Source organism: Oryctolagus cuniculus, chromosome 2, assembly GCF_051225735.1.
Source record: "Oryctolagus cuniculus isolate XC-2025 breed Fujian yellow rabbit chromosome 2, ASM5122573v1, whole genome shotgun sequence".
NCBI lineage: Eukaryota > Metazoa > Chordata > Mammalia > Lagomorpha > Leporidae > Oryctolagus > Oryctolagus cuniculus.
Window position 1 is genome coordinate 33,810,913 of NC_142868.1, and position 26,458 is coordinate 33,837,370.

Consider the following 26,458-nt stretch of genomic DNA (forward strand, 5'->3'; position numbering starts at 1 on the left):
CAGAGAGAGAGAGAGAGAGAGAGAGAGAGAGAGTGTGTGTATGTGTGCGAGAGTGTCTTCAATCCACTGGTTCATTTGCCAAATGGCTGTAATGGTCATGGCTGGGCCAGGTTGCAGCCAAGAGCTTCATCCAGGTCTCCCATGAGTGCAGGTGCCCAAAGATTGGGCCATTTTCCACTGTTTTCCCAGGCAATTAACAGGGAGCTGTACTGGAAATACAGCATCCGGGACCTCAACCAGTGCCAGCCCCCGGGGTGCTTAATTCATGCAAGGATCCAACAATACTTCAAGGTATTGGTTTCTACATTCCAAACTCATTTTATTTGAGAAAAATAAAGAGAGAACACATTCCTCCATCTGCTAGTTCACTCTCCAAATGTCTGCAACAGGTCCCAACTGGCGCCGAAATTAGAAACAGGAAACTTAATCCACATATGGCACATGGGTGGCAGGAACCAAATTACTTGAGTCATCAACAGTATCCCCCAAGATCTACACTGCCAGGAAGCTGGAGTCAGAAGTTAGAACCAGGACTACAACTCAGGTAATCTGATGTGCGATGCAGATGTTTTAACCTGTGGCTTAACTGCTAAGCTTCATGCCTGCATCGTCCCAACTCACAAAGAGTTTTGAGAGAAAGACATACCCTGTAACCCCGAATCCATTCACTTGTTGTGTTTCAGAAAGCAAATAACAGAGTTTGAGTAGTAAGAGACTAACCACACACCCAACTCTATCAGTTCGAGTTCAAATACTGCATCTGAACAGGCAAAGTTAAGCTGTAATGAAAAGACTGTATTTTACTTATCTGATAGTAATACTAAAGCATTTGATGCTCACCATAAATATATGATGGGCAATAAAAAGCATGTCAAGAATATTCTATGGAAAAAATATACTTAATTGTTATCTTCAGGCCATTCCTACTGAGATAAGTTATCAAGCTGCTCTTATTTTCCTTTCTTTTATAACTGAAAAGTGTTAAAAAAAAATTCAGATGACAGGGCCCAGCGCTGTGGCGCAGCAGTTCAAGCTGCTGCCTGTATTGTTTGAGACCCAGCTGCTCCACTTCCGATCCAGCTCTCTGTTATGGCCTGGGAAAGCAGTACAAGATGGCCCAAGTCCTTGGGTCCCTGCACCTGCATGGGAGACCTGAAAGAAGCTCCTGGTTCCTGGCTTCAGATTGGTGCAGCTCTAGATGTTGCGGAGATTGGGGAGTGAACCATTGGATGGAAGACTCTCTCTCTGCCTCTCCGTCTCTCTCTGTGAAACTCTTTCAAATAAGTAAATAAATCTTAAAAAAAAAAAAAATTCAGATGACATAATTTAAAAGTTAACAGTAAAGAATGCAACTGTTTGGGGGGGGCATTTGTCAAAACAGTGAAGATACCATTGGGATGCCTGTTTCCCTTACTGGAGTGCCTGGGTGCACATCACGTCAGTGCTTCCAATTCCAGCTTCCTGCTCTTGTGCACCCTGAGAGGCAGCACCACCCACATGAGAAATCTATATTGAATTTTTGGCTCTTGGCTTTGACCTGCCCCAGCCGCAGCTGTTGTGGGCGTTGTGGATGGTGAAGATCCCTCTCCATCTTTCCCAAATTAAAAAAAAAAAAAAAGAATAAGAAGAAGAAGAAGTAGTACAGCTGTTAAATACTCAAAATGCTTTAGAAGGCTAAATCACAAAATTTAAAAAAGTAGTAGAGGGGCAGGTATTTGGTGCAGTGGTTAAGATGCTGCTTGGGATGCCTGCATTACAAACTGGAGTGTCTTGGTTTGAGTACCAACTGCATTTGCTTCTAGCTTCCTGCTAATGCACACCCTGGGAGGCAGCTGGGGAAACCAGAAGTACTTCCCAGATTGTGCTGTGGCTCTATAATTCAGCCTGGTCCTGTGCTAGCTGATGTAGGCATTTAGGGAGTAAACCAGCAGATGGAATATGTGTCTCTTTCAAATAAATAAAAAAAAATTTATGAATATAATAGAAACAAAACAGAGTTCTTGATGATCTCAAGCAGTAATCTGTAAACTTCAAAGTAAAATCTCAAAAACTTGCAGTTCGTATTCTTTAAAGTAGTTGGGAGAGGTAATGTGAGAAGAGGATACCACCAGGAGTGACCACATAAATTGTTATAAAATGAAGTAGGTGGATATAGAGGAACTGTATTTGGAGAACAGATGCACATTAAGTATTGTAGGCAGCAGTATACACACATGTATAAAATTCAGTATGGTGACTGTTTTTTATTTTTTAAGATTTAGTCATGTATTTGAAAGTCAGGGTTATAAAGAGGGAGAGATAGAGAGAAATCTTACATCCCCTGGTTCACTCCCTAAATGGCAGCAACGGCCAGGGCTGCCACAGACTGAAAACAGGAACCAGCAGCTTCCTCTGTGTTTCCTACATGGGTGTTTCAGCCATCTTCTGCTGCTTTCCCAGGCACATCAGCAGGGAGCTGGATCAGAAGTGGAGCAGATGTGACTCTAATCAGCACCCACATGTAATGCCAACATCAGAGGCAGCAGCTTTTTTTGTTTTAAAGATCTATTTATTTGTTTATTTGAAAGCCAGAGTTAAAGAAAGAGGGAAAAAAGAGAAAGATCTTCCATCCACTCCTCCAAATGGCCACAACGGCCAGGGGTGGGCCAGTGTGCAGCAAGGAGCTTCATTTGGGTCTCTCTTGCAGGTGCAGGGTCTAAGCACTTGGGCTATATTCTGCTGCTTTCCCAGGCTCATTAGCAGGGAGCTGGATCAGAAGTAAAGCAGCCAGGAATCGAATTGGTGCCCTTATGGGTTGCTGCATGCAGCTTAACCTGCTGCACCACAATGCCGGCCCTAGAGTTTCTTCCTCCTACATTGAAATTGTAATAAGAAACTCCTTGGCAAATACCCACTTGTTAAATTGTACATTTACCTTATTCTTTACCGGGTCAATATTCTTTACAGGAGTAACAGAAATAATTCTCACAGGGTTCTCCTCATTTTCACTAACTCCAGTTTCTCCTGACTCTGAACTCTGCTCCCTGTTGAAGAAAAATAAATCATGGCTTTGAATTTTACACACGAATAGAAAGTTAATTCTCTTAATACACAAGTGAGGGACGTCTTAAGGTTGGTATAGAAATCTTGCCAAAGGATGCAATGACAGCAAGATTCAGATCAACTATGTTTATAGATCTCTGCTTCTTAATATCATGTTATTGATTTCCATTTAACCATAATGACGGAAATCATTGCCTAGAAAAACCACCTAATAAATAGATTGTTGAAAACTATTCTAAACCTTATCTCTTGGGGGCAGGAAATCCTAAAACAAAAATAAAACTGGAGATTATGGTAGAGTCATTCCCAGTGGTCTTAATGTTCTGCAAGGGAGAGGGCAGTACAGCAAAAAGTCACCCGGGAGTCATTTGAGCCTCCACCATCTCCTTAACCCTCGGCTGCTGCATTTTTATTTACCCTGTGTCTCAGGATTCTACTGTAAAAATGATTGACACTCCTGGTTGAATTTGCTCTTCGGATTTCATGAATGAGAATGAAGTAATTAAAAGCCTTGAAATTTATTGCTGATAAGAGTAGGGTCAGTTGGAAATTGTTATGGTGTGGCTAAGACAGAAAACACTTGACATGTTAAAATAAACATGGGATATGTAAGTGGAAAATGTAACAATGTTATCTTAACTAATACTATACTAACTTCTGTGAGTTAAAAATGAAAAAGAATTCCAAACTATTTGAAAGAATTGTATTTTCAGTTTTCCTACACTGAATTTTCTTGAATATACACAATAAGCATTCCCACATAAATTAGTTATAATACTAGAAATTCTTATGTTTCTTCCATTACCTTTTCTATACACTTAGAATGCTATATAGTTTCAAAATTTACATCACACTCTGGATTCTGATCATTAAAATACTAAAATTCATCAAGAAGTTCATTTACGATACAGTGCTTTTAGGAATAAATTGAAAGATAAGCCAAGTAGTGAGTGATTGTAATAAGAAACAATTAGAGAAAAAAATTGCCTTGATCGATTTCCGGTTGCAGCATTCAGCTCTGAATTTACATTAATATTGCTTCCAGTTTCAGTGCCAGTGCTTCTAACATAGGGTTTCCTTCCCGTTGCTGATAAAGGCTTGTTTACCGCACCTAGTACTCCAGTAGGCTTTGGCTAAAAATTACACACACATATTATTTTATTACTGAAAGGAATACATATAAACTTAGACACATGTACAAGATGTTAATTAGTTTGAGTTAAAAAAAATTGTTGTTGACTTGGAAAGTTAAATTTATTAGAAATGAGGCTTTATAAAATTAGTTGCATAAATACAATTAAAAGTCATAAGCATTACTTCTACCTAGTAATAACTACAGCAATATTTATTATTCCTTATTGCTCAATCAAAATAAAGTGACCCTAAACAAGAGTGAAATACATAATAAAATGACTTAGAAACAAACTAGTAAATATATAAAGTTTAGAAATTATATAAAAATTGGTTTGTTTTTTTATTTTAGACCTCATCACAATACCTCTATGGAATAAATTATAACTCATTAATATTTTAAAAATAATATTTTATCTTACAGGAAAATCTGCACGGTAGATTTTGTGGATTACAAAAAAAAAAAAAAAAAAAAAAAAAAAAAAAACACACCTAAGTTTGATTTAGTGAGAAGAATAAATGATGGCAATTCAGAAGACTGAAAAAAACTTGAGATGTAGATACAACAAATCTACAAGGTGACCCCTAGGAATCAGAAAGTATAAAATCTAGAGTAGGAGATTATATATGTGAAATAAAGATCACAAAATTCTCATGTCCATAATACCTTTCCTGTTAATAGAAGTACTCTTGTCTCTTCTGAAATATAACTCTTGTCATTACAGAAATCCTATATAAAACAGAAAGAAACATCAAGGTGAACAGGCATACTTTTATTGTCCAAGTAAGACTTTGGAGGCATTGTTCCTTTTATTTGAAAGGCAGAGTTACAGAGGGGGTTAGGGAGGGAGAGAGGGAGGGAGTGGGAGAGAGAGACAAAGAGAGAAAAGAGAAAGAGAGATATCTGTCTGCAACAGCTGGGGTTGGGCCAGTCGGAAACCAGGAGCTTCTTCCAGGTCTCCCAAGTGTGTTCAAGGGTCTAGAACTTGGGCTATCTTCCACTGCTTTCCCAGGTGCCTTAGCAGGGAGCTGGATTGGAAGTGGAGCAGTTGGGTCTCCAACCAGTGCCGATATGGGATGCTGGCATTGCAGGCAGAAGCTTAGCCTGCTATACCATAATGCCTGTCATATTTTTTTTTAAGATTTTTATTTTTTATTTATTTAAAAGGCGGAGTTAGAGAGCAGGAAGAGGAGGAGGAGGAGAGAAAGGGGCATTGTTTCTTCTAACAACAATTATGGGAGTGGGGAATTGGCACAGCAGTAAGGATGCTACCTGCATCCCATAATGGGATGCCTAACAAACTCTAGTCTTCTGCTAATGCACACTCTGAGAGGCAGTAGGTGATGGCAGAAGGACGTGCGTCCCTACCACACCTGTGGGAGTCCTGGATTAGGTTCCTGATTCTTGGTCTTGGCCTGACCCAGCACAAGCTGCTGCAGCTTTTTGGGAAATGAACCATGAACCAGAAGATAGAAGATTTTCTCTCTCTCTCTCTCTCCCCCAACCTCCCTCTCCCTCTGCCTTTCAAATAAACAAATACAAGTTAAAAAAATAAATAAATAAAATTGAGTTGCTGCCTGAAACACTAGCATGCCACAGAGGTACAGGATCAGTCTTGGCTACTCCACTTCCAATACAGCTCCCTGTTTATGAGCATGGGAAAGCAGTGGAAGATGGCCTAGGCACTTGGGCCCCTGCCACCCAAATGGAATACCTGGATGGAGTCCAGATCCCTGGCTTTGACCTGGAGCAGCCCTGTCTGTTGTGGCCATTTGGAGAGAGAACCAGCAGCTGGAGGATCAATCTCTCCACCTTTCAAGCAAATTAATATTTTTTTAAAAGTTTATTATTGCCGGCGCCGTGGCTCACTAGGCTAATCCTCCGCCTTGCGGCACCGGCACACCGGGTTCTAGTCCCGGTCGGGGCGTCGGATTCTGTCCCGGTTGCCCCTCTTCCAGGCCAGCTCTCTGCTGTGGCCAGGGAGTACAGTGGAGGATGGCCCAGGTGCTTGGGCCCTGCACCCCATGGGAGACCAGGATAAGTACCTGGCTCCTGCCATCGGATCAGCATGGTGCGCCGGCCCCGGCGGCCATTGGAGGCTGAACCAACGGCAAAGGAAGACCTTTCTCTCTGTCTCTCTCTCTCTCTCACTGTCCACTCTGCCTGTCAAAAAATAATAATAAAATAAAATAAAAAAATTTAAAAAAAGTTTATTATTAGTAGTACTATTTATCTGAGAGATAGAATCACAGACAGAGAGAGGGAGAGACAGAGAGAAAAGTCTTCCATCTGCTGGTTCATTCCCAAGTGGCCGCAAAGGCCAGAGTTAGGCTGATATGAAGCCAGGAGCATCTTCCAGATCTCCCATCTGGGTGCAGGGGCCCAAGCACTTCGGCCATCTCCTACTTCTTTCCCAAGCCATAGCAGAGAGCTGGATCGGAAGAGGAGCAGCTAGGATATGAACCAGAACCCATGTGGGATGCTGGCACCATAGGTGGAGGTTTAGCACACTATGTCACAGCAAAGGCACCAAATTAATAAGTTTCAACAAAAGCTTAAAACTCAATTATGTATATACTAATGTACATCAGCTCATCAAATAATCAAAATATATTTAATGAGCCATATCATGTCAAGCTTTACGTTTTATCGGCACATAAAATTTAGTCAAATGTCCTAAGTTTACTGTTACATAAAGTACATTCATATTTTTTCATATGGTTCAATGCAAACAGTTATTCATGAAACCATCTTCACCTTCTCCACTGTATCATAAAATCTATTTCTGGGCTTTTCAAAATATCCAATATGATAATATGAAAATTTCAGGCATTTAATATTAACTAAAGAAACTCCAAACTAGATCTCAAGAAAATTATCCTTACTGAAAAAAAATCCATTATTTTAATAAAAATTTTTAGAATCAAAAGTAGACTAATTGTCCAAATCATAAAGGTAAATATACTACCATTAGCTATGTCAATAAATGAATTAAATTGAATATCAATACTGATGTTATCTTTATGAAAGTTGTAACTTAGGGGCTGGTGCTTTGGCTTAGCAGGTTAAAATGCCACCTATAGTGCCGACATCCCACATGGGTACTAGTTTGAGTCTCAGCTGTTGCACTTCTGATGCAGCTCCCTGCTCATGTGCCTGGGAAAGCAGCAGCAGATGATCCAAATGCTTGGGCCCCTGCATCCATACGCAAGACCCAAATGAAGCTCTTGACTCTTGGGCCAGCTCCAACTGTTGCAGCCATTTGGGGAGTGAAGAAACAGATAGCAGATCTCTCTTTTTTCTTCTCTCTCTACTCTGGCTTTCAAATAAACAAAGAAATCCTTTTTCTTAAAAAAAAAGTTATATCTTGTGATTCCTCTCCCTGTTATCTTAATTACAAACAAATAAACCACAATGGTATGTCACTGGAATAACACATTTACTATACTACAATCAAGACATCTTGGAGGCTGGTGCTGTAGCATAGCGGGTAAAACTGCAGTCTGCAGCAGCAGTATACCATATAGGCGCCAGTTTGAGTCCCAGGTGTTCCACTTCTGATCCAGCTCTTTGCTATGGCCAGGGAAAGCAGTAGAGGATGGCCCAAGTCCTCAGGACCCTGTAACTGGAAGAAGCTCTGGGCTCCTGGCTTTGGATCGGCCCAGCTCTGGCTATAAGGGCCACCTGGGGAGTGAACTAGCGGATAGAAGACCTCTCCTTTCTCTCTGCCGTTCCCTCTCTGTAACTCTGCCTTTGCAATAACTAAATAAATCTTAAAAAAAATTACATTTTAAATAATCTCATTAAAATATTTTATTATTAAATTTACTTTCACGAAGGTATCACAGGACTGGACAAAGGGCTTCAGTGTACCTGTGAGAAAATCATACTTTTGTCATGTATGATATGCAAAGTTGTATTTTTTTTGTACAAAGGCTTTTATGTGGCTAAAATAAACGTTGCCAAGCCTGGGCATCAATGTGTACTCACTAGTTATGAACAAACAGTATAGCCTCTCTAGATTCACTACCTTAACAAGCTTAGTGCTCTTGTGTTTGAATTTATACTAAATTAAAATAAATGCATTAGAGAAAGGAGTGAGGAAAACAAAGTTTTTAAAACAAACAAAAACTCTAACTTATAAAGATTGTAAGTAGCCCAAGTTACAAACATCAAAACAAAAACCAGTATTTAAGGTGTGGTGACAAATTCATAATGATTTCATTTCTGATGGCCATGATTCAACAGGATAGAGTTCTCCTTCACTAGTTCACCTCTTATATGCCCCCCGGCCAGAACTCATGGTCAGGTCTCCCAAGCAGGTTACAGAAACCCAATTACTTGAGCCATCATGCTACCTGCCATGGTCTACACTGGTAGAAAGTGGAACTTAGGAGCCAGATTTGGGAATAGAACCCAGGTATTCCATTATGCGAGATGGGCATCTTAACTATTAGGCTAAATGCCTTGTTCCCTACTTTTTTTTTTTTAAATTTGAGAGGCAGAGCCACAGAGACAAAGGGTAAGTCAAGGGCCACTTCAGAATATTCATAAAGACCAGTGGTTCAATCAGAGGGCAAATGCCTTTGCTATTCTTATTCCTGTGAAAAGCAAGGCATATTAAATGTTGAATACTAAGTAAATGAGGTAAAACATTTTTACCAAAGTTTGGCAATTTAAAGTGGAATTTAAGGTCCATTTCCAGGACTGTGATAGTAAGAATAAATCAGGGGGTTATGACTAAGGCAGATCTACATGATCATGGTGTACAAAAACTTGTTAAGTGCTGTATTTTCAAACTAAAAATATTTGTAACTTAGTTTCTAAAACAAATCACAGGAAAGATAAACTTCAAAATGACATCTAAAAAGCAGCAAATAAAAACAATTTAAAAAGAAGTTTTTTCAAAATCCAAATTAGCTGAAAAAAATCAAAACAGTTTGGGTAACTAAGAAATTATTTACATGGAAAATATAATTTGCTGATCGCAAAGTAAATGCACTATGCCTGTTAGTTATTAATCTCATGTAATGAATGGTTACTATATGATAAATTCTTCATAAAACCACTAGACAAGTAATTGTTCACTCATACTAGAAAGATGTCGCTTATAGGAGCAAGTTTTTCTCTCAAGCTACAAGTGGTTGAAGAGAATCTAGGCCTAACAAGTGCCAGAATCAACTGCATTAACTCTAATGTTTTATTTCATTTATAAGTATATTTATACTGTATTAAAATTTAACATTTTCTTTACAGAAATAACAATGGTTTTAGTAAAATGAGATTAAAATATTTTTAGAATCTGAGGGGAGGGCAATTTGGCCTGGCAGTTAAGATGCCCACATCCCACGTCAGAGTGCCTGAGTTGGATACCCTTCCCACTGGCACCAGACTCCAGCTTTGTATTAATGCAGACCCTGGGAGGCAACAGGGATAACCCAAGTAAATGGTTTCCTATTACCCAGGAGAATGACCTAGACTAAGTTCCTGGCTTTTAGGTTCAGCCTTGATTCATCTGTATGGAGAGTAAACCAGCAGAAGGGATTTCTGTCTCCCTATACCTTTATTTATTTATTTATTTATTTTATTTTTTTGACAGTGAGAGAGAGAGAGAGAGAGAAAGGTCTTCCTTCTGTTGGTTCACACCCCAAATGGCTATCACAGCCAGAACTACATCAATCCAAAGCCAGGAGCCAGGTATTTCTCTTGGTCTCCCATGGGGTACAGGGCCCAAGCACTTGGGCCATCCTCCACTGCACTCCCTGGCCACAGCAGAGAGCTGGACTGGAAGAGGGGCAACCGGGACAGAACCGGCGCCTCAACCAGGAATAGAACCCGGGGTGCCGACACTGCAGGCGGAGGCTTAGCCTAGTGAGCCATGGTGCCGGCCCCCCTACACCTTTTGGCCTATCAAATTAGCTTTTTAAAAAACCTGAAAATTCCTCTTCAAATGAAAAGGATTGAGAAGGAAGATTAAGAATAACAGAAGCTTGATTTTTTTTACTAGTCAGGTAAGAATGATTCTTAAAGCTTTGAAGGAAATTTTCCATCCCTCAATAAACTCAGAGGTATGTTTTTTTCACTTGTAGCAAAGATAATCCAAAATTTGCCACTAGGATTGATGGTAACTGAAATTTAAATCAGTTTAGTGTGGCTAAAAAAAAATGCTAAGAGAAAAAAATTACCTTTTCAGGCTGTGTAAAAAATTTCATTGGGAGGACTGGGTCCTTTGGTGAATCTGCATTGCACAAAGCACTTTTACTATTTATAACACACAGAGCCACATCACATACTGTATAAAGTTTCTAGGGAGGAAAAAAACAAAGACGCTATAAGTCTCATTATTGCAAAATAATCACAAGTACTACCAATTCCACAAAATCAATAAATTAGGCTTAAAGGAAAGGAAGGGTATGTGGTTATTTATTCCTTAAGCATCTCATATTACTGTTTAGCATTGCTACTTTTGTAGTCTCCCAGTCAAGAAAAACTCTTTACCATAAGTTAATATGCAAGTCAACCATGCAACAGAAATGTCAAATCAAAGACAGGGTGCTTGTCTGTAACTTTTAATAAAACTTCAAAATATGGCACACTTAAAAATTTTATTCTTATCCTCTTGTTCTACAGAAGTTTTAATGTCTTTTAAATATTAAAAATTCCATAAGTATTAAAATTCATTTTAATGAAATGCAAGACACTAACTGTAAGTATATTTTTATAAATATTCTACAACTTAAATTAATATGTAATGGTGAGGAAAAACAACGGTAATTATATGTTTTTCTATAATATCGTAATATCCACTGGCTTAATACTCATCTTACTTCATTTGTCTTGGATTCATCTGGAGACTGGGCATCTCTGGTTAACTTGATATTCTCTGCCATCTTCTTCATAAAGGCATGGCTATTATTTTCATTCTTTGTCATTAAAACTTCAAGCATGAACCATAGGCACCTAAATGGTAAACATTAAAAAAAACAGATGTAGGAGCTTTTGTTTAATGGATTATCTCACCGGAAGTTGTTGTTTGAGTGTAAAGAAAAACCTTAATTGTTATTTTCCTGTTAACAATATTCATTCAAATGGAAAAAATAAAATCACAAACAATATATTAAAATATGAAAACACAGCTTAACATAAATTCTAATAGGTTCATGAGGCACAAAAAGACTCACACTATAGGTATTCAAAATAAATGTTTAGGTGATTTGATGTGACTTAACACCTGGCAATGATGAACAAACCAGCAAAGTCTTAGCATTTGGAATATTTGTAATTTATGCAAATTGTCTATGATTAATATGTAGTTCTGCTGGGATAAAACTCTGAACTGTGTGTAATACAAGGCTAAGCTAGGTAGTGACACCTAAAGGCATTTTGCTCTTTTCCACTTTTTTTTTAAAAAGATTTATTTGAAAAAGTTACAGAGAGAAAAAGAGGCAGAGACAGAGCCAGGTCTTCCATCTGCTGGTTCACACCCCAATTGGCCACAATGGCCAGAGCTGTGCTGATCCAAAGCCAGGAACCAGGAGCTTCCTCTGGGTCTCCCACACAGGTGCAGGGGCCAAGGACTTGGGCCATCTTTCAGTGCTTTCCTAGGCCATAACAGAGAGCTGGATTGAAAGTGGAGCAACTGGGACTTGAACCAAGGTCCATATGGGATGCTGGCACTGCAGGCGGTGGCTTTACCCGCTACACCACGGCACCAGCAATGCTCTTTTCCATTTGTCACTGTAAACTCATTTAACACATAAATGTATGAAAGGGGCATGAGGATTTTTAAAATAAAACTGAGGAACCGGCCCTGTGGCATAGCTGGTAAAGCAGCCGTCTGCAGTGCCATCATCCCATATGGATGCCAGATCAAGTCCCAGCTGCTCCACTTCAAATTCAGCTCTCTGCTATGGCCTGAGAAGCAGTGGAAGATGGCCCACGTTGGAGACCTAGAAGAAGCTCCTGGCTCCTGGCTTTGGAGAGGCCCAGCTCCAGCCAATGTGGTCACTTGGAGAGTGAACCAGCAGATGGAAGACTCTCTCGGCTTCTCTCTGTAACTCTGCATTTCAAATAAATAAATAAATCTTAAATCCTATATTCCACATACATGTTTTAAGTGACTACAGTAAGGCAGTATCAGGTGTTTAACCTAACAGTTTAAATCAAAGTTGCTAATTTCAATAATATTTATTAACTATGAAAAAGAGTTAACTCTAGTTAGATCTAGATGACTGCTCAAATCTTAGACAATCAAGCTGGCCTGGAAGAGGGGCAACCGGGACAGAATCCGGCACCCCAACCGGGACTAGAACCCGGTTCTAGGTTTTGTTTAAATATATATATAAGGTTTTGTTTAAATATATATATAAATGTACACCAAAATAATGTATACTTAATGTCTTCTAGCAACTGGAGAAAAGTATGATAGTCTTGTGATAAGAATACAAATTTAACCTTAATTTTAAGTAGGTTGCCTATGTGCTAACAATAAGAGATTGGTTCAATTAATTCTGTCACTTGGAATATTGTTCAATATATTGTTACACTGTTACCTTTAAAACAGCAGGATATAAAACAATGCATGCATCTTTTATCAAACAGTACACACACATATTAACATTCCATTTTTGGGAAATCAGAGTTATACTGAAAACTCTAGGCCATGCCTATCATCTTTATCCTCAACAGTACCCAATAAACATCATGTCCAGTGCTCGCCTATGCTCTGTAATACAAAATGCTGAACTTCATGTTTCATCTAACAGAGCTACCTCCTTTCTTCCAAACTTTCCCCTGAGCTCTTTGGAACACACTTTCCATAAAAACAGTCTTTTATGAGTGTTCCTTTCATCTTGTTGCCACAGTTGAAACTAAGCTCCTCATCTCCTCTCTCAAAAACACTTGCCTTGTAGCCTCCTAAAGCTACAGCTGTTCATTCAATTAGATGCTGCATGCTTAGGATTGGAGAGTAGGTTCAGAGTCTATCTTCCCTAGTGCCAATTCTAGTTATTGTCCCATAAGTGTATATCAATTATTCCTAGGAATCTCGTCTATCTGTGAAATCATAAATTCAAATATTCCACTTAGTGCACATCTCCTTTTCTTTCAGCTTTTCTTCAGATACTTGTGGCATACAGATGTGTCCTCTGATCTCATGGGGCCCTCTGGGCCACCAGCCTGCTAATTTTCCAGCCCCTCTCTCCTTGCTCTCAACTCCACCACTTTTACTTCAGTTGTTTCTAGTTTATACTCTGTGAGTCAAAATTTTAATCACCCTTTTGAAAATAGTCTCTACTCTCTGACCAATTTTCCTTCTGATAATTTGCTTTGAAAAATTAAAAATCTGGAACATTCCAAGTGTTTGGCTTCTTGGCAGCTATTATCCAGAATGTTTACTGCTAGAGAAAAATCATGCAGCTCAGAAACTTGATGTAAATATAAGATTATTTTTGTACTTATTACTAACCAGCTATCCTGAGTTCCCAGTCAGAATTTTTGTCCAGTTCTTCATAGTGGCTGTTTTAAATCTTTTATTCTCCTCAAATCTATGACTCTACCATCCTCACCAACCATCTTCTGTTCCTATCTCATACAGAAACAATTCTTCCAATGGGAATTCCTCAACTTCTTAACCCCAGTCCTGGAAGATTATATTCCCCTCCTTTCCCTTTATTGATCCCTAGGATCCCATCCACTCTTTGTTTTGGACATTTCTCCTCAATTTATTAGAACCAATCTTTTTCTTTAAGATTTATTTTAGAGTCGGCGCTGCGGCTCAATAGGCTAATCCTCCGCCTTGCGGCGCTGGCACTCCGGGTTCTAGTCCCGGTCGGGGTGCCGGATTCTGTCCCAGTTGCCCCTCTTCCAGGCCAGCTTTCTGCTGTGGCCAGGGAGTGCAGTGGAGGATGGCCCAAGTGCTTGGGCCCTGCACCCCATGGGAGACCAGGAGAAGCACCTGGCTCCTGCCTTCGGATCAGCGTGATGCGCCGGCTGCAGCGCGCCGGCCACGGTGGCCATTGGAGGGTGAACCAACAGCAAAGGAAGACCTTTCTCTCTGTCTCTCTCTCTCACTGTCCACTCTGCCTGTCAAAAAAAAAAAAAAATTATTTTATTTATATGAAAGACAGAGTTAAAGAAAGAGGTAAAGACAGAGACAGAGGTCTTCCATCTGCAGGTTCACTCCCCATATGGCAGCAATGGCTGGAGCTAAGCCAGTCTGGAGCCAGCAGCCAGGAGCCAGGAGCTTCTTCTGGGTTTCCCATGTTGGGTACTGGGGTCCAAGGACATTGGGCCATCCTCTGCTACTTTCCCAGCCACATTAGCAGGGAGCTGGATTGAATGTGGAGCAGCCATGACTCGAACTGGTGCCTGTATGAGATTCTGGCACTGCAGGCTAAGGATCTAACCCGCTGCGCCACAGTGCCTGCACCAGAACCAGTTTTTCTTTATCTGCAACCAAAGTCCACCTTTCTAGAGATGTACTACTGTTTTCTTCCCAAACAATTCATATCCAATTGCTTTAGGGCCTTGTTTATCTTATTTCTATTCCTTATCCTTAGGCAATTACTGGATTACTTTACTGCCAAGGTTATCAGTGAATGCTTTGAAGCTCAATTCAAAAGGGAATAACCACCTGACCTTATCATTGCTGGTTTCTTCATCGGTAAAATGGAAACAACAAAAACTATCCCAGAAACTGTTGTGAGAATTAAATAAAATGTGTAGAATACCTGGCATATAACCTAACCATAACATGATACTGCTTTTCCACTGACTCCTCCGATATTCCTCCTCCAGGTCCTTATATGATTCTCTGTTCTTTCTAGCAAATCTTGGTGCCCCTTGTGATACATCTGAAGTCTACACTCTTAGAATTCTTGTACTGATTATTTCCTTCTTCCTATTAATTCTGCTTTTCCAATGTGTGGGTTATGTGCCTGTTCTAGGTACTCCCACCATAGCAGAGCACATCTTACAATTCTAAAAAAAGGTGAGCAAAGTAAGCCCAAAACTAGCAGAAGGAAGGCAGTAATAAAGATGCAGCAAAGATAAGTGATACATACAACAGAGAAAATCAACAAACCCAAAGGTTGCTTTTGAAAAGATCAATAAAACTGACAAACTTTCAGTTAGACTAACTACAAAGAAGACTCAAATTACAAAACCCAGAAATGAAAATGTGGACGTTACTACCAAAATACAAATAAAAAAGATGATATACTATGAACAACAGTATAAAAACTGGATAACTTAGAGGAAGCAAATTCCTAGTACACAAAACATATCAAGACTGAAAAACAACATTATAGCCCATTATCCCTTAAGTAAGCTGATGCAATATGGGTCCTATTTGTGAGCGCCAGGGACTCAAGAATGGAGCCACTGTTGCCATCTCCCGGGGAGCCCCTTATCAGTAAGCTCAAAGGGGAATCTGAGTGAGGACCAGACCCTAGGTGTTCTGATAAGAGATACAGGAATGCCAAGCAATGTTTTCACTGTGGCATGAAATAGCCACCCCTCAATAAATGAATTCTACAAAATTTTGTATAATAAAAAAGTTGTACACTAGCAATGAATAATCCAAAAAGGATATTAAAAACACAATTTCATTTACATAGAAGGATCTCAAAGAATAAAATATTTAGGAATAAAAACAACCAAGTAGGTGTAAGCTTTGTACACTGAAAACAGTGCCAAAAAATCCAAATTTAAAAGATGTATATAAGTGAAAGAATATCCAGTGTTAAGATAGGAAGATGTGATATTTTTAATACCATCAATAATAAAATATGAATCTCACTTCTAAATTTTCAAAGTAACTACTAAGCTATACTAATCAATGTCATACGTCACAGGGATAGACACAAACTGAAAAAAAAAAAAGCCTGGAAATAAACCCTGGCATGCATGATCCACATCAAGGGTGTCAAGTCTTTGTGGGAAAGAATAGATGCTTCATGAGATGGTGCTGGAAAAACTGGATATCCACAGGATAAGCAATGATTCTGAACCTTTACCTCATAGCTCATACAAAAACTAATCCAAAATGGATCAAAGATCTTAATTTAAGAGTTAAATATCTTAGAAGAAAGAGAATCTTTATGAATTTGGCTGTGGTTTCTGAAAGCAATTTATAGGACAAGGGAAAAATATCCTCTTATATCTATGTAGTAAAAGCTTTTGTGCATTAAGATATCTGTCAAAATGTCAGATAAGAGATTAATACCAAAATAAACTCAACAACAGACAAACCAATTAGTAATTTTACCAATTGGTAAAAATATTTAAGCACACATTTCTCCACTCAATGGTATATTTAAAATGGTAAAAATTTCCAATTCTGTTAAATACATTTTAACACAACTAAAAAAAGTAATCATAAGGGGTTTTAAACATACTAAGTTACTAATTTCCACAAAGGTAAATAACCACACTTTGTAAAACATATTATTTAGCACTTTAAATTATATGAAAAATTTAATGTTCAAAGATACTCAAAAGTGTTACATGTTAGGTAGAACAAAAAATGTGTCAATGATTTCAATTCTAGCTCCAATTATTTTGCATACTTCAATACTTATCTTCCCACATCATAGCCAACTCCCATAAGTCTGATCTGTCTTCCACATGACTGCCTTGCAATTTAAATACAGCTATACTAGGGTGGACATTTGGTGCAGCAGCTAAGATACTAATGGGGATGCACACATCCCATACTGGGGTGCCTGGTTTGAATTCTGGCTCCTCCACTTCCAGTTCAACTTCCTGCTAATGTATATCTTAGGAGTTAGAAGATGATTACTCAAGTACTTGGGTCTCTACTACCCATGAGGGAGACCTGGATTGAGTACTGGGATCCTGGCTTCAGCTTGCCCAAGCCCTGACTGTCGCAGGCATTGGAAAAATGAACAAGTAGATGAAAAATCTTTTTCTACCTTTCAAGTATAAAAAGAAAAACAAAATGCATTTAAAAGGTCCTCTAACATAGATCTTGTATTTTAGGCAAATATATATCACTGTTTCACTTTATGAAAGTACTTTCTGGGAAATCACCAAATAAATTGTTACAAAGCAACAGAATTTTCAAATAGAATACAAATATAAAAAATTGGAAGACCCTTTCAGAAAATTCTATTTCAAATCCTTCAGGTTACAGATAAGCAAAGCAAAGTGTTTTAGTCATACAGCTGGGACTAAACCCTTCTGTAACCTAATTTCACAGCTTTTTAAAACAGCTAATCAGGCTGGCACTGTGGTATAGTGGGTTAAGACACAGTCTGTAATGCTGGCATCCTATATGGGTGCCAGTTCGTATCTTGGTTGCACTGCTTCTGATCCAGTTCCCTGATAATACACCTGGAAAAGCAGTGGAAAATGGCTCAAGTGTTTAGGTACATGTCCCCCATGTGGGAGACTTGGATGAAGTTCCTTGCTTTCTACAGACCCAGCATTGGCTGTTAATAGCCATTTGAGGAACATCTCTCTTTCTTTCCCTCTCTGTACTCTGCCTTTCAAATAAATAAGCAAATCCTTAAAAAGAACATTTTTATTACAGTATCTTTACCAAAATAGCTGTGCACAGTTTACATCCACAAACCTCCAATCATACAAATTATGCCTCAGATGGCTTCACTGCAGAAATATTATAAATATTTAAAGAATAAAAATACGACCAATTTCTTCTCAGTATATTCCATAAGACAGAAGAGAAGGAATGCTTACCAAAAGATTTTATAAAACCTTGTATTTTTCCATTCTATTATTCATTTTTTGAAATTTCCACTGGTATATAGATTTATTTTCAAGCATTTGAAATTTAAAGGTAGTATATCAGAATGATGTGCTGGAAAAACAACATTAGAATCACAAGCCGCCTTCCTGTGGAAGAAGCTCATAATCTGGATGCTTAAGAATTATATTGGGGGGCTGGTGCTGTGGCATATTGGTGCCGCTCGTGTACTGGATCCTCCTCTTCTGATCTAGCTCTCTGCTTATGGCCTGGAAAAGCAGCAGCAGATGGCCCAACTACTTGGGCCATGGAGACCCCAAAGATCCTTTAGGATCTTGGCTTTGGATTGGCCCAGCTCCAACTGTTGCGGCCATTTGAGGAGTGAGTCAGCGGATGGAAGACCTTTCTCTATCTGTAACTCTGACTCACAAATAAATAAACAAAAATCTTAAAAAAAAAAAAAAAAAAAAGGTAGATAAGATATAGTGTCTGAAGTCTGAAACTATTGAGATTGACACCATTTTGGTTACCAAAGCTAAAGGGGGAAAGATAAATGTTGAAACCTTAAGTCAGATCAGAAATAATTCTTACTGTCTTACAAACAGAAAAACTGTAACAAATTACAGTACTTTAAGTATAAGCTGAAGGCATCAATTTGAGACCATGAAGGAAAAAAATCTATCAATGAAGAAATAGTGCAATACCCCTTTAAAATTTCTTAAAGGTCATTTGTAGATAATCCTTGGCTTTCTTTCATTTCTTGATCCTGCATCATACACAAAGTTCTATTTTACATAAGTAAAACACTTAAACAAGCGTTTTTAATTGCCTTTCCACTAGCAGCAAATCCCTCTGATCAGTGCAACAAATCTTATTTTTATTACTACAGTCTTGTCACAGAATATTTCATTAGTAGACATGTTGTTTTTAAAGATACTATATTTTGAGGTAACAAGGGAAGCTTAGATTAAGTTAATAAATTTTTATTGCATGGCTTTCTAAACCAAACTGAAGTAACTGAAACCCATATTAATATATGCAATAAAAATCACAATATAAAAACTAAAATAACCACACTAACCTATTAGAAAGACTCAGCTAAGTAACTGCAAACAGACAAGGAGAAAAACCATTAGCAGGAGCTCATCAGATGGGAACAGCACTAAAAGATAAAACTTAAAATTTACAACAAATGAATAAGCCACAAGAAGTTTTTTATTCTAATGGGAATAACAAGAAAAAAATTTGGCACATTATAAAAAATTAAAGTAATCTTTAAAATTCTTGACAAACAATGTAACTTACTCTTTGATATCACGAAGCTGATCAACATCTTGTGATCTTGTAAAATCTGGATCGTGGGCTAGCAGGTGAATCATGTATGGAACTACATACTCAGGCAACAGTGATAATAATTTCTCTAAAACAAAAACATTATTATTAATAAGAGGAAGCACTTTAGATTATATTTTTCCCATAGTTACTTCTAAATTATTGTCCACATGATAAGTAGATGACACTAAGACTTTTATTTTAATTTTCAAACATATTAAGGCCAAAAAAAATGAACTGATTACCTAGAGGGTCCCTAGCAAAGCCAGGAAAAAACTATTTACTCTGACATCTTCGCAATATCTTCACTACTGCTCCTACACACAGTAACCTATACCAGTTTTATGAAGTATAAAGAGTAATCAGAAACTAGGATTTCAGTTAAGTACATCTTAAGTACAGCATCAGCATTTTATAAAACTCCCAGTTTTATTATGAACTATAATAGAAATATATGACCCTTCCCCAACTGAAACACTGACAAGATATATCTGTATACTCAGAACCTCTGAAGTTACTTACCAGTAGCCATAGGGTTCTGTTTAATGTACTCCCTGCGTATACTGATATTTTTTAGCAAACACTGTCGTGCATGTGCTCGTCTCTCCTTCACAGGATCTTTGGCACACAAGGCAAAGATCGCCATATACTCCAATGGGAGCAGTAACTTCACAAGTGCCTTATGTAGCTTCTGAGCAAAAATCTGCCTTACTTGGTAACATTCATCCTATAGCGGCACAGAAACATTAACGTTTAACTTAAAATGATAATTATATTGAGGAAATAATAAATAATGGGATATAATTAAATAGGTAATACTAGTAATCTCTTATGTGCATATATAAATTAAGTAGACTTGTATCCACAGAAAGATTTAATTGAAAAGTAATTGACAAACATAAACTTGATACTTACATTAATAACAAGTGCACAGAGCTGAAACTGTTCTGGGGTAATAATTTCATGGTAACAAGGTTCCTGAGCAAGCTTCATTATGGCACTACCAGCAGCTAATCGCAAGCGAGACATATCAGATTTACTATAAACAAACAAAAAAGAAATAAACATTTTCTATAACCATTATCATTCATAAGAATGTTTTGACCCCTTTTGAGTGTAAAATTCTTAGGAATATTTTACGCACAGTATAATGTACAAATACAGAAAACCAACTTTGAATTAACTAACTTAACATAGGGAAAAAAGGATCAAATCATGACATTGTGAAAACAAATTCATCTCCCTTCATTTCTAGTCTGCTCTTGAATAAATCTTCCACAGCAGTAAAAAAGCTCTGCTTACTTTTGCAATAAATGAATTGCAACATTGGGAAGAGCCATTTATAGCAAGAACAATATCCCTCATTTGAAGAGACACACAGTTGCAGAAAAATGATCTTTTAAATCTAAATAATTAAAAGCCATCTATCATTTAAAATCTAATTATTACATATTTTTACGCATATACATACAAGGTACTTCAAAACATTCATGGAAAGTGGAATTAAAAGATGTTTAGTTTGGTGTAAACATTTTGAAATCCATGTGTACATGTATATGTATTAGGAACCTAGCTTAATCCTTTACATTCAATGAAGAGGTAGGGTCACACTTAGAGGGGAAGAGGTATCAGATGAAAATCTAAAAGTAAAGGATATGAAGGTGAAAGTCAGATATTGTATTAGGTACTGTACAAATTTGTGGAGCTGATTTCCTATTGCAGAATGAAGTTTTCAAAGGGACACAGAAGATCTTGGCATGCCCACTCTCATTTGTGGATTTTTATTACCTAAATGGTGAAATGTGACAGTGAATGTAGGACAGTCTTCCTATTAAAAAAAAATAAAAGATTTATTTATTTCAAAGTCAGTTACATACAGAGGGAAAGACAGAGAGAACTTACATCCACAGAGTCACTCCCAGATGGCCGCAATGGCTATGCCTGAGCCAGACTGAAGCCAGGAGTTTCAGCCCGGTCTCCCACATAGGTGGCAGGGTCACAAGCACTTGGACCATCCTCTGGTGCTTTCCTCAGGTCATTAGCAAACAGTTGGATTGGAAGAGCAACCAGGAAACAAACTGGCAATCATATGGGATGCTGGTATTGCAGGTGGCAGCTTTATCTGCTATACCTCAACACTGATCCCCTATGTCAACTTCTATGTGTAACTCGGCAAGGACTATTATTTTAAGGACTTTAAGAAACGGGAAAATTTGGCTTAGGACTATTTTTAAGTTTACAAAAGGAGAAAATACAGCATTTTTCAAATGACCTTTGAGTCCAGTAATAAAAATAGTATCTATTATTTGAGTGCTTATACTGTGCCAGGCAGTGTCAGGGCAACTTTATAGGATTTATTGCATTTATTTTCACTCTAAGATGAAGAAATTGAAGCTCAGAAAAGGTAGGTGCTTTATACAAGATCATATAGCTAATAAATGAAGTGCAGAGTTCAGTTTCTCATTCTGTAGCCCAAGCTAACATCATGGTACACAAAGGAACATATGTTTTTGAATATGTGTACATATTCAGTATCCTGTAACAGAGCGCCAATCCAAGTCCTGGATACTCTGCTTTTTTTTTTAATTTTTTTTTTTTTTTTTTTTTTTGACAGGCAGAGTGGACAGTGAGAGAGAGAGACAGAAAGAAAGGTCTTCCTTTTTTGCCATTAGTTCACCCTCCAATGGCTGCCTCGGCCCGCGCGCTGCAGCCGGCGCACGGCGCTGATCCGAAGGCAGGAGCCAGGTACTTATCCTGGTCTCCCATGGGGTGCAGGGCCCAAGCACTTGGGCCATCCTCCACTGCACTCCCTGGCCACAGCAGAGAGCTGGCCTGGAAGAGGGGTAACCGGGACAGAATCTGGCACCCCGACCGGGACTAGAACCTGGTGTGCTGGTGCCACAAGGCAGAGGATTAGCCTAGTGAGCCGCGGCGCTGGCTGATACTCTGCTTCTGATCCAACATCCTGCTCATGTGCCTGAGAAAGCAGAAGATGGCCTAAATAGTTGGTCCCCTGTCACTCACGTGGGAGACCTGGATGGTATTTTAGACTCCTGGTTTTAGCCTGACCCAACCCTGGTCAATAAACTAATGGATGGAGATCCCTTTCCCGCTGTCATTTTATCTTTCAAATTAATAAATAAATTTAAAAATCTATTTTCAATCGACTTTATAACATACGATTAACTCTACGTTAAGTAAAGAGTTCAAATAGTATGAAGAAGAAGAAAAAAACTGTTCCTCGAAAGTCAGTAAAAAAATAAGAGTGGGAATGAGAAGGAAGAGGAAGTTTGTAACTATAAAGCTGTATAATTCTGCATACATTCCTAAGGAATTACTTCTAAGGGTACAGTTTAAAAACTCTAAATCCCATTTGTGTGTTGTGTGTCCTTGGGCCCCTGCACCTGCGTGGGAGACCTGGAAGAAGCTCCTGCCTCTGGATCAACTCAGCGCTAGCCATTGTGGTCATCTGGGGAGTGAACCAGTGGATGGAAGACTTGTCTCTCTGTCTTTCCCTCTCTGTTAACTCTACTTCTCAAATAAATACAATCAATTTTTTAAATAAAAAGATTTCAAGGGTGTTTTTGGCACCAAAATAACCTTTTAATTCCATTTTCCACTACTTCAAGTAGCATTTACAATATTTAATTAGGATCTATTTGTTCTTGCAATGTGCACCAAAATTAATCATTTTCCCATTTGCTGTGAAGATAAACATGGCTTAAAAGAACATGTATGGGGGCTGGCACCGTGACGCACTAGGTTAATCCTCCACCTGTGGTGCCCGCACCCCATATGGGCAACGGTTCTAGTACCGGTTGCTCCTCTTACAGTCCAGCTCTCTGCTGTGGCCTGGGAAAGCAGTGGAGGATGGCCCAAGTCCTTGGGCCCCTGGACCCATGTGGGACACCCAGAAGAAGCTCATGGCTCCTTGGCTTTGGATCAGCCCAGCTCTGCTATTGCAGCCACCTGGGGAGTGAACCAGTAGGTGGAAGAGCTTTCTCTCTATAAATGTGTTACAAATAAATAAAAAATAAATATTTTCAAAAAAATCTTTTAAAAAGAGAGCTTATTACTATGCCTTTGCCATACACTGAGAATAAACAAAATTTAAATATTTCATTATCATCAATTTTGCTCTGATCATGACTGGTAATTCAAGGATACCTTTGGCTTATTCTGTGATAAAAATAACAAGGTTTCTGTCAATTTATCAAAAATAATTCCACATTCTTTGGAGTCAAGGATTTTATTATAAATCTTAATAGGCCCAGGAGTACTTGAAAGCATACATGAATGAATAAACCTTTGTCCTCTAACAAATTTTTAGGTAGAATGCATCACAAGTAAAATTCCTTAGTTATCTCAGTTGGTGCTCCTGGTCCCTAGTAAATAAGGACTTAAAGAAACAAGGATCATGAAAAATTGGTCTTTCAATTGCATTTGAAAATGAACAGAAAGGAGACGCATTGTTACAGCTTTGAAGAATGAAAAGGTATAGAAGTGGGAAAAATTATTTTTGCATTAGTAGAACCACATAGTCTCTTCTGTATACTATTGGAAGACTTTAACTCTCCTCTGAACACACTGACATTTTTTTTTTTTTTTAACAGGCAGAGTTAGACAGCGAGAGAGAGAGACAGAGAGAAAGGTGTTCCTTCTGTTGGTTCACCCCCCAAATGGCTGCTATGGCCAGTGCACTGCGCCGATCCGAAGCCAGGAGCCAGGTGCTTCCTCCTGGTTTCCCATGCAGGCGCAGGGCCCAAACACTTGGGCCATCCTCCACTGCCTTCCAGGGCCACAGCAGAGAGCTGGACTGGAAGAGGAACAACTGGGACAGAATCCAGTGCCCCAACTGGGACTAGAACCTGGGGTGATGGCGCTGCAGGCGGAGGATTAGCCAAGTGAGCCATGGCGCTGGCCCACACTGACAATTTTATTCCTTTCATGGAACTAAGTCACTCCAGTCGTTCCATCACCTTACTACAGGGTAAATTTCTGGAGGGAAGATACCAATCTTACAAGTTTTTGGTATTATGGCTTTCAAAGTGTTTTTCAAAGAGTACAAAGTCAACAAATAACTCATTTGGTTGCAGCAAATATGGATACTAACTGTAAAAATTAAACCATAGTAATTATGACAAAGTTACCAGAAAAGTTTATAGTCTTTAGAAGCAAAGAAAACATATTAACATTAGGTAAATAATTCCTATGTAAACTCTAACAAAATTTTTGAGCTAGGAAAATTAGGAAGGAAAAATCTTACCTGATCCTCTTTTGCTCTGTCAGGTCACCCTCACTAACCAACATTGCTGATAATAACCGAAGAGTTGAATTGGCAGATTTAGACTGGTTGTTTTTCATACCCAACAGCCACCTTACTAGAAGTTTAATTGCCTGTACCTATAAAATATTAACATGCTAAAAAAGAAAGCAACTCAAAATTCCAACTCAAGGGAAGCATATATTAATCAGATTAATAATTATGGTCAAATAACCTTGTCACCAGACATGAGACATGTTTTATTAAATGTGTCCATGAGATCACAGTATTAACAAGAACTACTATTTATTCTGTTTTTAAATCTGTACCAATACTACTCTTTCTACAGCTATGCATGTATTAACTTCTTTACCTCCCAAACAACCTTAAGAGAAAAATTCTATTTTCCAACAGAAAAGGCACCTAATGATATGTTATGACAGACTTAAGGACTGACTCTAGAACTCAGCTTTTCACTCACATACATTTATCCAAAATTTTTAATTACTTGATAATATTTTAAAAATAATTAAACTATAGATTATTTTGATCAAAATAACTATTTAGATAGGATTTCACTATTACTGAAAAACTACTCTGAAGAAATCAAGTTTGGTTAAGTCTCTCTGAACATTATGACTCCACCCCACACACAAAAAATAAGTTTCCATCATTATTTGTAGTCACAATTACTTGGAGTTGTCCACTCAAAGCACCATTACCAATATATGTGAAAAAATTAACAAAAGGTTAGGTATTTTTTTACTATATGCACTGGCAACACAGAAAATAATTTGATAGACTATATGATGACCATGAAATAGAAAATTCATTAATGATGATGTTAAAAATCCTATTTTAAATCCCAAACCCATGACTTAAAAATTAGCTTTATTTAGGATTAACTTACATCTAACAAAAGTCATCAATTTGGTGAAAACCATCTGTCTTTGCCAAGTTAATATTCATATGCTTGCAGACAGTAGTGGTGAAGTTAGACTTGAGATGCCTCTGGGCACCAGCAATACTCTACAATCTCTGTATAAAACAGCCTCATTGAGATTGTTTTAGCTGGCAGAAGACAATGACATATATAAGAAACAATGATGACTACAATTACTTTGAGAACCAAACAACTTCTTACTATAGATTTTAAAATAAAGCACCTCATTTAAAAGTACTTATTAACTGTTAGGTTAATAAAAAGGATACCTGTAATGTTTGTTTTTCAATACAAATGTTAACAGGATCTATGTGAATTTACCTTTGCTAGTACTTCAGGGGAAACCTCTTCATCTGGAGACCATAATTTACCATTCTTCTCACCTGTTGACTACAGACAATTGAAGAAACTTAGCTTCTAGAAACAAAAAAATTTTAGGTTTTTCCTCATAATTTTTTTTTAAATTACTGTAAACATTTTCTTTAAATTTAAGGTAGCTATTAGAAGTTTTCTAATTATTCTGGAAACTTTATTTGTTTGATAGGCAGAATGACAGGGAGAGAAATATTTCATTTGCTGGTTCACTCTCCAAATGGCCACCATAGCTGGGACTGGGGCAGGCTGAAGCCAGGAACCAGGAAGGAACTTCATCTGGGTTTTGTGGATGCGTGGCAAGGACCTAAATACTTGGGTATCTTCTACTACCTTCCCAAGTGCATTAGCAGAGAGCTGGATTAGAACTGAAACAGCTGGGACTCAAGCCAGTATTCCAATATGGGATGCCAGTGTCAGAAGCAGAGGCTAAACCCACTGTGCCACAACAGTGGCCCATGCTCAGTTTTACGTACTGAGCAATGTAGGCTCTGGAAAATCTATGGGAAAGTCATCAAGTAGAGCTTAGAAAAGAACAAAGACGACTCAGACTTCACAATTTCAAAACTTACTATAACCAAAGTAATCAATACAGTATGACTCACACAAAGATAGACACATAAACCAGAAGAATAAAATGAAGAA

At 38.2% G+C, this 26,458-nt stretch overlaps 1 protein-coding gene across 5 annotated transcripts in view; it reads right to left on the reverse strand.

Annotated features, from left to right (window-relative positions):
• PDS5A (PDS5 cohesin associated factor A) overlaps positions 1 to 26,458 on the reverse strand; it is a 133,279-nt gene that overhangs the window by 11,329 nt on the left and 95,492 nt on the right. For all 5 annotated transcript variants that reach the window (XM_008275183.5, XM_070068127.2, XM_008275201.5 and 2 more), the window contains 10 exons: positions 25,763 to 25,831; positions 24,502 to 24,638; positions 20,151 to 20,274; positions 19,758 to 19,962; positions 19,209 to 19,323; positions 11,002 to 11,134; positions 10,360 to 10,479; positions 4,841 to 4,903; positions 4,030 to 4,175; positions 2,915 to 3,023 (listed from right to left, as the gene is read on the reverse strand). In XM_008275183.5, coding sequence (XP_008273405.1) covers positions 2,915 to 3,023; positions 4,030 to 4,175; positions 4,841 to 4,903; positions 10,360 to 10,479; positions 11,002 to 11,134; positions 19,209 to 19,323; positions 19,758 to 19,962; positions 20,151 to 20,274; positions 24,502 to 24,638; positions 25,763 to 25,831 — 1,221 coding nt within the window. The remainder of the gene's footprint in view (positions 1 to 2,914; positions 3,024 to 4,029; positions 4,176 to 4,840; positions 4,904 to 10,359; positions 10,480 to 11,001; positions 11,135 to 19,208; positions 19,324 to 19,757; positions 19,963 to 20,150; positions 20,275 to 24,501; positions 24,639 to 25,762; positions 25,832 to 26,458) is intronic.